The sequence below is a fragment of the Protomyctophum bolini genome, assembly GCF_963924005.1.
Source record: "Protomyctophum bolini genome assembly, chromosome: 16".
Classification (NCBI taxonomy): domain Eukaryota; kingdom Metazoa; phylum Chordata; class Actinopteri; order Myctophiformes; family Myctophidae; genus Protomyctophum; species Protomyctophum bolini.
In genome coordinates this window covers 39,353,541-39,366,295 of record NC_137877.1, presented here as the reverse complement: position 1 = coordinate 39,366,295, position 12,755 = coordinate 39,353,541, and the positions used below count along the sequence as shown (strand labels likewise).

The following is a 12,755-nucleotide window of genomic DNA, read 5'->3' as shown; positions in this document are numbered from 1 at the left end:
GTTATTATTTAGTCACAAGCTCTTGTTGATACATAAAAAAAGAACCACAGACTGACTCTGCTAATTTTATTTTCATTTCCTTCCTCACCTTTACCTTAACCCATTCTGGGCGGGAACCCCTTTTGGTGTTTTAAGCGTTATGTTATACTTTAGCTATTGAAAAATAGCAGATCTACAAGCTCATAGTGCGCCACTCGGTGGCACACTACGAGCTTGTAGGTCTGCTATTTTTGAAAAGTTGTGAAAATGTGGCGCAAATCTTTTAATATATATTATATAATATGTTATACATTATATAACATTTTTAACTAAAATATTGGCTTCTGGGGGGGAGGGGGTTCCTGGAACTACATACATGGGGGTCCGTGGCCCAATAGAGATAATTCTGGGGGTCCTTGACGTGAAAAAGGTTGAGCACCACTGACACAAACATGGGTTTTTCAGAAAAATGTTTAGGAGCCTTTTTTTTTTATTCGACCTCAACTGTGAACCTATACACCATTGTCATACTTTGGCAATCAATTCCCCGTCGGTACGGTACTACCCAGGCTGTTGCCGTGCCACGGTATATTAACACGACCTCCTTCACCTTCGTTCAGGTTAAAAGATGGCCGCTCGGCCAACAGCCGCCAGAGCAGCTCGGAGAACGAGCCCAAGTACAGCGACCCGCGGCCCTGGAGCAGCACGGACTCGGACAGCTCCAACCGCAACCTGCGGCCGGCCATGACCAAGGCCAGCAGCTTCAGCGGCATCTCCGTTCTCATCCGAGGGGACAGCTCGGGGGGCAGCAGCAAGAGCATGGGGCGCCTCTCCAAGACCGGTGAGTTCTCCTCTCCTCTGTCCTCCTCTGTCCTCCTCCTCCTCTCTAAGGGCCGATTCATACTCCTATTTTACGCCTGTTTCGGCGCTGTAGTGCCGAAATGAGTCAGAAATTTTCAGTAGCACCGAAGAGCCGACTTTAGGACGGTACCCCCCCCCCCCCCCCCCCGAACCTCAAATGATGTCTCATTGTAGGCTCTACAGCGCCGAACCGACTTTTATTCGGCTCTAAAATAGGAGTATGAATCGGCCCTAAGACCGGTGAGTCCTCTCCTCTGTCCTCCGTCCTCCTCTCTAAGACCGGTGAGTCCCCGGTGTCCTCCTCGTCATCCAGGGTCCTTATGTTTCTGTGTTTGTTTAAATTAACCACAGAAATAGCATCTACTGTACTGTAAGCTCATGGTTGTGAGTGTGTCCTCCTCCTCATCCTCCTCCTACTCCTCATCCAGGGGCCTGGAAGTCAACCGCAGTGTTTCTGTGTTTATTTAACCCATTTTTTGGGCAGGAACCTCTTTTTGGTGTTAGCAATTATGCTATGCTTTAGCTATTGGAAAAATAGCAGATCTACAAGCTCATTGTAGGTCTGCTATTTTTGAAAAAATCGAAGAACGACATAGCTTTTTCCAGAAAACTTGTCAGGATGTAGAAGACATTTTTTTTAGAATCTGATCTTGCCACTTTGGCTTATATGCCTGGCCTTGTTGTAGCCACACGGACAACGACCATCTGTCTTTTTTTTCCCTTTTTTGTTAAAACTAACAAACTAAATTCAACCTTGATTCTCTGTTCATGTTATGGGGGGTGAATCCGCATGCCACTGTGGCCAGTTGATGAAGTGGTTGGTTTCATGGCCTTTAGATACCCATCCATCATCTTCCACACATTTTTATTTTGACTCCCCCACTCACTCTCAGCAGCCCACATGCACCCCCCCCCCCTCCCCCCATCCACCTGCTGGTCATTAGTGCAGAACATCACAGCTGGAGATGTTCCCATACCATCCCCCCCCATCCCCATCCCGATAACCTGAAATTGAGTTTCTGACTTATACAGTGTAGTGGTCCGATACCAGTGCATTTAAAAATAAATATATTGAAATTTGTATTTCCTTTTTAGAGGATAGCCCCTTGAGATGTATCGTCTCGTTTTAGAGGGGGTCCTCGGGCACAACACAATGAATACAGTACATACAGTAAACATAAACAATACATTAAACATGGCGACACAGAACAATACACTTACAACATCAACAAAACATAGATTCTCTCCAAACCACTCAAACACTACATCAAGACCAGAAGCAACTGCACTGAAACACCTAACAAAATAATAATAATAATAATAGTGATACTAATGAAAATAATAAAAAATAAATGTATAAAGCTGTATACCACTAACCCCCCGCACGGGATGTGATATAGTTGCTATCGGGCGTTCGGGATGGCCTGGCTCAGGTGTTGTGGTTAATGTTTGGTATTGTCACTTTAAGGTTAATGTTTGTATTGTCATTTTTTTTAGGTTGTCACTTTTTAAGAGATTTCAGTTTCGATGACGATGTCATTTCTTTCTAGGCCACTTGCGTTCGCTTATAGCTTTTCAGCTTAGTAGCATTATAAGCACAATGGTACAATAACGAAGTTGGCTTGACAACACACAACACCGTGCATAGCGTTTTATCGCCAAGTTGGCACTTGGCAGGAAATTCAATCGTATTTAAAAAAAAACTCGACGACAGCCAATGTTTGTGCACCAGCAGTTTGATTTAAACGGTGTCGCTCCCTGTCTCTGGAGAGAAGTATAACCTTACAGGACCCCCAAGTCTCCGTTTAGACCTCATTGATTTCCAGGCTTTACTATTCCTAGTAAATAAATAATACATGAACAAATACACGAAGAGATTGAATGCCGTGATATATGGTTTTGACAGTCTAACCTTACATTGTCTTGCTAACAAACACCTGCACATGTTGTTGTTGTTGTTTACCCGTGTAGCATAACCCATTTTGGTCGGGAACCCCTTTTGGTGTTTTAACTAAGCATTATGTTATACTTTAGCTATTGAAAAATAGCACACTACGAGCTTGTAGGTCTGCTATTTTAGAAAAATCGTGGAAAATGTCTTTCAGAGCGAATGTTTTTTTTTTTTTTTTTTTTACGTCAGGCCTAAATGGGATAAACAAGCTACTGTAGCATAATGTGATATATTGGGTGGTATTTGATCAGTGCATTATAGACTGGCATATACACGCCGATTGGCATACAAGCCGATACCACCATTTTGTCAGGCATTTCTCTGCTGCCGGAACAACTCTAGTCTTGTCTAATAATTATGTGACCCATATTCAAATTAATTTCCGACAAAGACAAATGTCGTGAACCACCTTCCCCGCCATCGCACCACTCCTCCTTCGTCTAGAGTTGGATTAGAATGAGCCATCGGATGTTTAAAGCTCAGACTTTAAAGGTATATTCAGTGATTTCACTCAAAAACCCTTGGGTTTCGTTTTTGCCTTGGGACCCAAGCTTTCATCCAATCAGGATAGAGAACCAAAAACGAAACCTAAGGTTTTTTGACCCCCAGGGGTTAACTGGGGGACAGGGAGGAACTCCTTATATGGTCAGCACACTCTATAGTAGAGAGGATTATCACAACAAAACAAAAAAATAAGTGATATTTGAATTAAGTGAAATCACTGAATATACCTTTAATGTTAAATCGGGGTGCTTCGTTGTTCACAGGCCCAAAGCGCCGCTGACACCACCAGGCGCAGGCCGCCATTCTAGAGAGAAAAACAAGCTTTGATTGATTGATTGAAGTATGTATTACAGTACATTTCAAGTACACCTCGATACTTAAAACTACTAACTGTGAGTGTTAGACCACATACCACTTTGTTTACAAGAGGGTCCACCACCGTTTTTCAATTCGTCGTAACATTTAGAGACGTATACACAAATATACACTTCTATATATATATATATATACAGCCAACAACAGGAAATCATCCATCAAGCCATGCATCTTTTCATCTCCTTTTTTTTCATTGCCGTCGATTTGATTTGATTTGATTCCTTCAGTTTTGTGACGGAAGTAGATGACGTTGACGAAGCGCTTTGCCTGGCCGTTGCTTGGCAGTAGCAGACTGAGGTCTTTGTAGTTAACCCATTTTTGACGGGAACCCCTTTTGGTGTTAGCATTATGTTATGCTTTAGCTATTGAAAAATAGCAGATCTACAAGCTCATAGCGCGCCACCGAGTGGCGCGCTACGAGCTTGTAGGTCTGCTATTTTTGAAAAATCAAAGAACGACTGACATTTTTAGAATCTGATCTCAGGTCAGAATGGGTTAATCGGACCAGTGTGTGTCCAGTGGAAACCTCGTATGAATCTGATCTCAGGTCAGAATGGGTTAAGAGTAGCTGCTGTTGTGCTGCAGATTACTCCTCCACTCACTCATCTCCAGTACTCCTGCTGTCCTTGACAGCGTTTGCTCTACAAGGCTTAACCGCCCCAGAATGTCTCCAAAACAGTCCTCTTGTATAAGAGGCTCCCATCTCGTCTCACTCAACCCCCCTTTCACCCCTTTTAATTTATTGGTTAGATTAGATTATTGGCAAAGAGAATATCAGAACGGCGTGACTTCAAAATGAGTTCAACAAGCCGCCAGGAAGAAAGTTGAGACGTCGATCTTGTCTGCATCACAAGAGCCGTGAGGTTTTGTTTTTCAAAAGCAAATATCCTCCCTTCAATCAGGCTTACTCCAAGATCCCGATCATTTAATAAGCTAATTATATTGGGACGTCGCAAGTGCTCCCACTCACCACAGTTAGTTGTGGCACATATATAAAAACAAAACGTGAAAAAAACTAAATGAAGACATTAATCAAAAAATTAATTAACATGTCATGTAGAGATGGTAATATCATTATCTTTTTTTCCCCAGTTTATGGCAGCATCTCTCCCACAGGTAATTAGAATAGATAATGAGTTATATACATTTGCAATTTGATGTTTTGACCCCTCAAAGTATTTCTTTGAGTTTTGTTTGTCGGTGCAGCTAAGCTATGCCGAAGACGCAGTTCTATTCTAAATTAAAAGTTTGACGGCTGCTAATTGTTTAATCCAGTGTTCCACCGTTGCGTAAATCGCAATACCCGACCTTTTGTTTAATGAGTTTAATTCGTTTTAAAAATAATTAAAAAGAAACAGTGGATTTATCCGGGACCTGATGATGACGACGAGGCCGTCAGGTTATGATGACGGAACCCGAAAATCAAGTCATCGTCTTGGGCTGCTAGGGCTTCTGGGAAATTGAGTTCAGTGTAAGTGGACGGGGGGGGGGGGGGGGGGGGTTTGTTTGGACTACAATGCCTCATGGAGGCGGATCCTGTAGCGCATTGTAATGGCCGCTGCAGGTACTGATGATCATAACATGCCGACGGACCTTTTTTCGCCGGGTTTTCGTCGTTGAAAGCTGCAAATACTTCAGCGTATGCCTCTAAAGGTAATAAAAAAATCTCGGCAGCGTAGAATATTAGTTTTATGGAGTCAAACTGTGAGTTTGTCTCTCTTCCACCAACACCACCAACATCGACTCTTCCACCTTCCACCCCTTCACCGCATGCCTGACTGTCCTGTCCTTACTGTCGGTCCTTACTGTCCTCACTGTCCTGTGCTGTCTTTTCTCTACTAAAACTAAAAGTCTTTGCTGTGCCCTGAAGCCTAATTTATACTTATACGAGCGTGTCGCTTGATGAAAATAACCCGTTTTCAACACCAAACACCACCAACCCCACAAAATAATTAACTGCAATGCATTAGCCCCTTTTGGTGTTTTAAGCATCATGTTATACTTTAGCTATTGGAGAAATACCAGATCTACAAGCTCGTAGCGCGGCACCGAGTGCCCCCGATACGAGCTTGTAGATCTGCTATTTCTGAAAAATATTTGCTTTTGCGTAGTGGGTACATATATTTCCAGTTGGGTGGTCAATTACATATAATTTGGGGGTCCTTGACATGAAATATTTGAGCAACCACTTATATGGAAACATGGGTATTTCAGAAAACTAGTTTTATTTTATTTATTTAGACGTCAGGTTTTCATCCAGCGACACACAAAAAAAAAAAGAAGGTATGAATTAGTCCTTAGTGGTTAAGGCCTTCCTTCTCTTTCCTCCTTCTCCCCCTCCCCCCCTCCCCTCCCCCAGGTTCAGAGTCGTCTAGTAGCGTAGGGTCCTCCACGGGGTCTCTCTCTCGCTCCCAGCCGCCCCTCCCCATCCCAGCTCTAACCCAGGCGGGCCACCATAAGAACGCCACCGTGCCGCCAACGCTGCCCCCGGTGGTGGCCTCCGGCGCCTCCGCCTACCCGCTGCTCAACTGCACTAGTAGTTCTGGTGGTTCTGTGTCTTACGAGGTGGTGGTGGGGGGGGGCCGGAGTGGGCCTCCGGTGCCGGTGCTGCTCCACCACCACCACCCCCCCGGGCCCCCCCACCACCCGCCTCCACCTCCCCCACCCCTGCCTCCTCCTCTTCCTCTTCCTCCTCCTCAACTACCACCTCAACAACCTCCTCCTCAGACTAACACTAGCTACTATTTGCTTCCGCTGGAAGCCACGGGGATCCCGCCGGGGAGTATCTTGGTCAACCCGCATACAGGTGGGTAACCTCTCCTCCTTTGAGGAAACACTGTCGGAAGCTGGTATGTCGTACTGGTACCGTCCGGCTAGCCGGGGTTGTGGTGGGGTAGGAAATTGGTATATATATAGATTGTTTTTGTATCGGCCTAAAATATTGTCTATATACATGCATTCGTGAATCCACTTGCTGACCCGGCTGTCTGTATTGAGAAACTATTTGTATTGTGGTTTATATGTGACCGTACCGTTAACACCCTGTATAAGGCAAAAAATGTCAAAATTTCGGGTCGATTTTTTGGTTCCATTCGAGAGTTACAGACCTGTGTTAAGGGTCCATTTTGGAACCCGCTATAAGAGTCAGACTCTTAAGAGGGAATCGTTTAAGGAATGGATTGAAATGAAAATCCTGATCCCAACCCTAGTTGTAGTATTTAAGTCTGCTTTATATTAGCCAGGTGGTCCCACGAGTCACGACCAGCCATATTTGAAGGTCACTCGTTTGTCTGTATATATGTGTCTGTATATGTGTCTGTCTCTTCTTGTCCTGTCCCTTTTTTAATTCTGAACTGTAAACTAACACAACTTACATTTTCACAGCTAAAGCGGAAACTAACACAACTTACATTTACACAGCTAAACTGTAAACTAACACAACTTACATTTACACAGCTAAACTGTAAACTAACACAACTTACATTTACACAGCTAAACTGTAAACTAACACAACTTACATTTACACAGCTAAACTGTAAACTAACACAACTTACATTTACACAGCTAAACTGTAAACTAACACAACTTACATTTACACAGCTAAACTGTAAACTAACACAACTTACATTTACACAGCTAAAGTGGAAACTAACACAACTTACATTTACACAGCTAAACTGTAAACTAACACAACTTACATTTACACAGCTAAACTGTAAACTAACACAACTTACATTTACACAGCTAAAGCGGAAACTAACACAACTTACATTTACACAGCTAAACTGTAAACTATAACACAACTTACATTTACACAGCTAAACTGTAAACTAACACAACTTACATTTACACAGCTAAACTGTAAACTAACACAACTTACATTTACACAGCTAAACTGTAAACTAACACAACTTACATTTACACAGCTAAACTGTAAACTAACACAACTTACATTTACACAGCTAAACTGTAAACTAACACAACTTACATTTACACAGCTAAACTGTAAACTAACACAACTTACATTTACACAGCTAAACTGTAAACTAACACAACTTACATTTACACAGCTAAACTGTAAACTAACACAACTTACATTTACACAGCTAAACTGTAAACTAACACAACTTACATTTACACAGCTAAAGTGGAAACTAACACAACTTACATTTACACAGCTAAACTGTAAACTAACACAACTTACATTTACACAGCTAAACTGGAAACTAACACAACTTACATTTACACAGCTAAACTGTAAACTAACACAACTTACATTTACACAGCTAAACTGTAAACTAACACAACTTACATTTACACAGCTAAAGCGGAAACTAACACAACTTACATTTACACAGCTAAACTGTAAACTATAACACAACTTACATTTACACAGCTAAACTGTAAACTAACACAACTTACATTTACACAGCTAAACTGTAAACTAACACAACTTACATTTACACAGCTAAACTGTAAACTAACACAACTTACATTTACACAGCTAAACTGTAAACTAACACAACTTACATTTACACAGCTAAACTGTAAACTAACACAACTTACATTTACACAGCTAAACTGGAAACTAACACAACTTACATTTACACAGCTAAACTGTAAACTAACACAACTTACATTTACACAGCTAAACTGTAAACTAACACAACTTACATTTACACAGCTAAAGCGGAAACTAACACAACTTACATTTACACAGCTAAACTGGAAACTAACACAACTTACATTTACACAGCTAAACTGGAAACTAACACAACTTACATTTACACAGCTAAACTGTAAACTAACACAACTTACATTTACACAGCTAAACTGGAAACTAACACAACTTACATTTACACAGCTAAACTGGAAACTAACACAACTTACATTTACACAGCTAAACTGGAAACGAACACAACTTACATTTACACAGCTAAAGCGCGTAACCCTTTGCTCAACTTGTTCATTTGTCTGGGTGTAATGAGACAGAGTGCAACCATGGGGTAGGCGTGTGCGTGTGTGTGTGCGTGTGCGTGTGTGTGTGTGCGCGGCGATGGGGATGTTCCTTTCACAGCCAAATTGGTAGGACAGTGAAAATGCCGTCCAAACAAAGAGTCATGCATTATTAAAGGGTATTTGAGTTTGGAGATGTGTAAGTCGTGAGTACTTTGCAGAGAGGACGATAATTAGAACGTGCCTCGCCGTCTGCTTTGATTGTGCCCTTTTTAAAAAGTAAACTTGAATGAGCGGAAAAGTGTATCGTTTTCCCCCCCAAATGATTCTTAAACCGACGGGGGAGTCTAACGGCTAACGATGTGGACTCGCATGCAAATTAGACCTCCTCCTCCTCTTCACTCCTCGTCTCCCTCCCACGGTTAGACTCGTGAAGGCACTTTGAGAAACGATAGCTGTCTCACCCAAGATCAATACAGCCGACGCCGGTCAAAACAAATTCCCCAAAGTGTTGCCGAGACACGGGATAATGAAGCCATACTGTACTCGTAATTGAATATGGAGGAAAACGGATAGTCTGGCCTCTTGATGTCTTAATGTATTCTCCTTCACTCTGCTCATATTAAATATGCATGACGGGCGGCGAGAAGGCAAGGGTGTATGACTATATTATATATATATATATATATATATATATATATATATATATATATAGCGCCCTGGTCAGGGTGTGACCAAGCACTGTAAGTGCTTATTGATGTGGAGTTGTACATTGCAATCAGAACTGCAGCATCACTCCCCAACCTTCCGTCGTAGTCTGAAAACCCACCTTTTCAGACTCCATCATGGCCCGTATAGCACTTACCCTATACCCCCTTAGATAAGCACTTTATGTAGACTTGGATAGAATTTCATACAGACTTATAGCATGTTACGTAGACGGCACTAGAATTGCATTTTATGCAGTCTTAGCACTTTATAGTATAGTATGTATAGTGTATGTGTAGTTTCATCGTATAGATATTCCACGGTTACGCTCTTAGCTTGCCCATGTTTTATGATAACTACTTTTTATGTATTGTGATGTATTGCCGTGCTTTTTGTTCTTGCTTAATAATATAAATCGCTCTGGATATGTTTGAGGGCTATTCTGGGGGCCGGCCGACATTATTTTTGAAAATAGCCAATCTGCAAGCTTGCAGCGTGATGCAATGCGATAGGACGGGTTGTGACTTGTGAGCTTGTAGAACAGCTGTTTTTGGTTTTTGGATTTGGTGGAGAGTTGGACAAAAAAGGAGGTACCAAGTACAGGCAGCTGTACCCCCCCCCCCCCCCCCGCGGTCAACGAAATATTTAGGGTAGTGTAAGGACTCTTTGCACCTTGGGCAAAACTGAGCCTCGGTCAAACCATGATCTTTTCTCTGGAAGCATAATTTATTTTGGGGCTTATATGTGTACTGTATGTACTCTAGGCAATGTTTTTACTAGGATGGCATGTGTGGACCTTAGATGCCCTGTGATTTGCTGAGACGGGGGAATAGGAGCGCTTGTTTTGTTTAACGCAAATATCCTCTTCCGTCCACTGCTTGAAACGGTGACACCTGTCAACGCCATGAGGCCAGCATCAGCTGCATGGTCGGTGTACTCCCTCGCCTATAGCGCCTTGCTCAATTTCTCAAGGCCTCTCTTGTCTGTCAGCTGGTTTTAAAGTTATTTAAAAAGTACTACATGTTGTGTAAAACTTTTGAGTGAACCAAAACGGGATGTTGAGGGGAGCCAATGAAGTGCTTCTGTCTTGCTTTTAACTCACCCGTCGCCAAGTCCCCCTTTTTGAGGCCTGTTTTCGTATTTTCTTTTAACACTTTTTGTGCCCAAAACGTCCACAGACGTCCTAGGAATTACCGCATGTAGTGCCCTGCAGGACGTCTGTGGACGTCTTGGTAAAAAAAAAGTCTAAAAGTCGGCACCCTGGGTCGCCATTTTGAAAGAATGAAAGGGCACATTTTAATATCGGTAACAATTGACGACTGTGATCAGCTGCGTCCAGTTTCCCCTCATTATTACTCGCAGATCTACAAGCTCATAGCGCGCCACCGAGTGGCGCGCTATGAGCTTGTAGGTCTGCTATTTTATAAAAATCTAAAGAACGACATAGAAACATAGCTTTTTCAGAAAACTGTCAGGATGTAGAAGACATTCATATTTATATCTATTTATGTTTTCGCCCCCACCACCACCACTGCCTTAGATAACCCATGTAATGAATGCCAGCACTGAGGCGGGTGAGGCACATATCGATAAAAGTGATGGATGGGTAGAAACACACAAACTGAGATTTGCTCCTTGCCAGGCAGCAAACCTTTTTTATTATTATTTATTATATTTTTTTACATAAAAAGAAATCACATTTTTTTCAAAAGGCTCAACATTCCGAGCCGGGTACTATTTCACAGTGAGCCTCGGGAAGAAATGCATTCATACATATTATGAATTCACAATGTTTCAGCACAGGGAAGGCACGAGGGAAGAGGAGGAGAACTGCGCTGTTCTTTTCTTTTCTACGTTTTTCTTTTCATCAGGAATTCAGATATGAACCCTGGGATAAATAAAAAAAAGAGGGAAAATATATTAACCCATTTTGGGGCGGGAACCCCTTTTGGTGTTTTAAACATTATCTTATAATTTTAGCTTTTGAAAAATCGTGAAAATGTGGCGCAAATATATGTTTTCTTAACTTAACTCAAATCTTTGCTTCTGGTGGGGTCCCTGGAACAACATATTTTCCGATGGGGGTCGGAGGCCAATTACATATAATTTGTGGGGTCCTTGACATTGAAATATTGAGCACATCTGACATAGAAACATGAGGTATTTCAGAAAACTGTCAGATTTAGAAGACTTTTTTTTTTAATTTCGACGTCGGGCCTAAATGGGTTAAATTCACTATCTAGCCCTGGCTAGATATTATACTACGTTCTCCACACATAATGTGCCTCTGTTATTCGCAGCCATTTTTCTGAATTAAAAAGTGCAGTACATATTTATTACAGAGGTTTTGCAAAGAACTGTGTGGACTTCAGGCGTATGCGAGTGGATCTCTTTGTAATATAATACAATACATACGATATAATATGCCCAGTCTTCTGCACAGTATGAGGGAAGGCATAATCTATTTATTTTGACAAGTTGCTAGTGTTGAAAAATATCATAGTTTCATCTTTTCTTTCTAATTCACGTATCTTACCACGAAGATGGGGCTTTGTAAATCATACCATGTGATGGGGGTTATCGTGAAATATTTGTGAACGGCATTTTTAATTCTTAATTAAACCTTTGATGAATTATTGTGTTTGATGAATTATTGAGGTGCTTTATAATAATTATTCTCATTGAAGAGCGGTGGCTTGTTTCAGTGGTTTCAAAGTGGCTGTTTCTCCTCTCTCTCTCCCACCACCAGGCCAGCCCTTTGTGAACCCAGATGGCAGCGCGGTGGTCTACAGCCCCGGTTTGGCCCCCCAGCAGGCCAGGAGCCAGCAGCAGCCCCTGCCCCCACCACCGCCGCCCCCTCCCGGCCCCCACCAGCACCAGCCGGCCAATCATGTCCTCTCCCAGGTCTGCTTAGTGCCCAAAAAGGCGTCGCAATCAAATAAATATTACTGTAGATTTGTTTTTGACGAGGGCTTAAAGGTAGAGTAAGTGATTTCACTCAAAAAACCGTAGGTTTCGTTTTTGGCTGTGGGACCTAAGCCTTCGTCCAATCAGGATAGGGAGTCAAAAACGAAACCTACGGTTTTTTGACCCCCAGGGGTTAACTGGGGACAGGGAGGAACTCCTTATATGGTCAGCACACTCTATAGTAGAGAGGATTATCACAACAAAACAAAAAAATAAGTGATATTTGAATTAAGTGAAATCACTTACTCTACCTTTAAACAAGAACCCAACGTCACAAGTTCAATGTATGTGTTTTATATATTGCTGTAGTCACTGCGCAAAAAAGCATGGAATTCGGATGTGTATATTACAGGAAAACTCCCGTTAAACTTTCCGACAAACTCCGGTATAAACTCCCGAATTGTACCATCACACCTGTATATTAACTGTATATGCTTGCTAAACTTAACCATAA

At 42.0% G+C, this 12,755-nt stretch overlaps 1 protein-coding gene across 5 annotated transcripts in view; it reads left to right on the top strand.

Moving 5' to 3' along the window:
* LOC308330619 (R3H domain-containing protein 1-like) overlaps positions 1 to 12,755 on the top strand; it is a 120,412-nt gene that overhangs the window by 66,284 nt on the left and 41,373 nt on the right. For all 5 annotated transcript variants that reach the window (XM_080785565.1, XM_080785564.1, XM_080785562.1 and 2 more), the window contains 2 exons: positions 600 to 820; positions 12,084 to 12,238. In XM_080785565.1, coding sequence (XP_080641691.1) covers positions 600 to 820; positions 12,084 to 12,238 — 376 coding nt within the window. The remainder of the gene's footprint in view (positions 1 to 599; positions 821 to 12,083; positions 12,239 to 12,755) is intronic.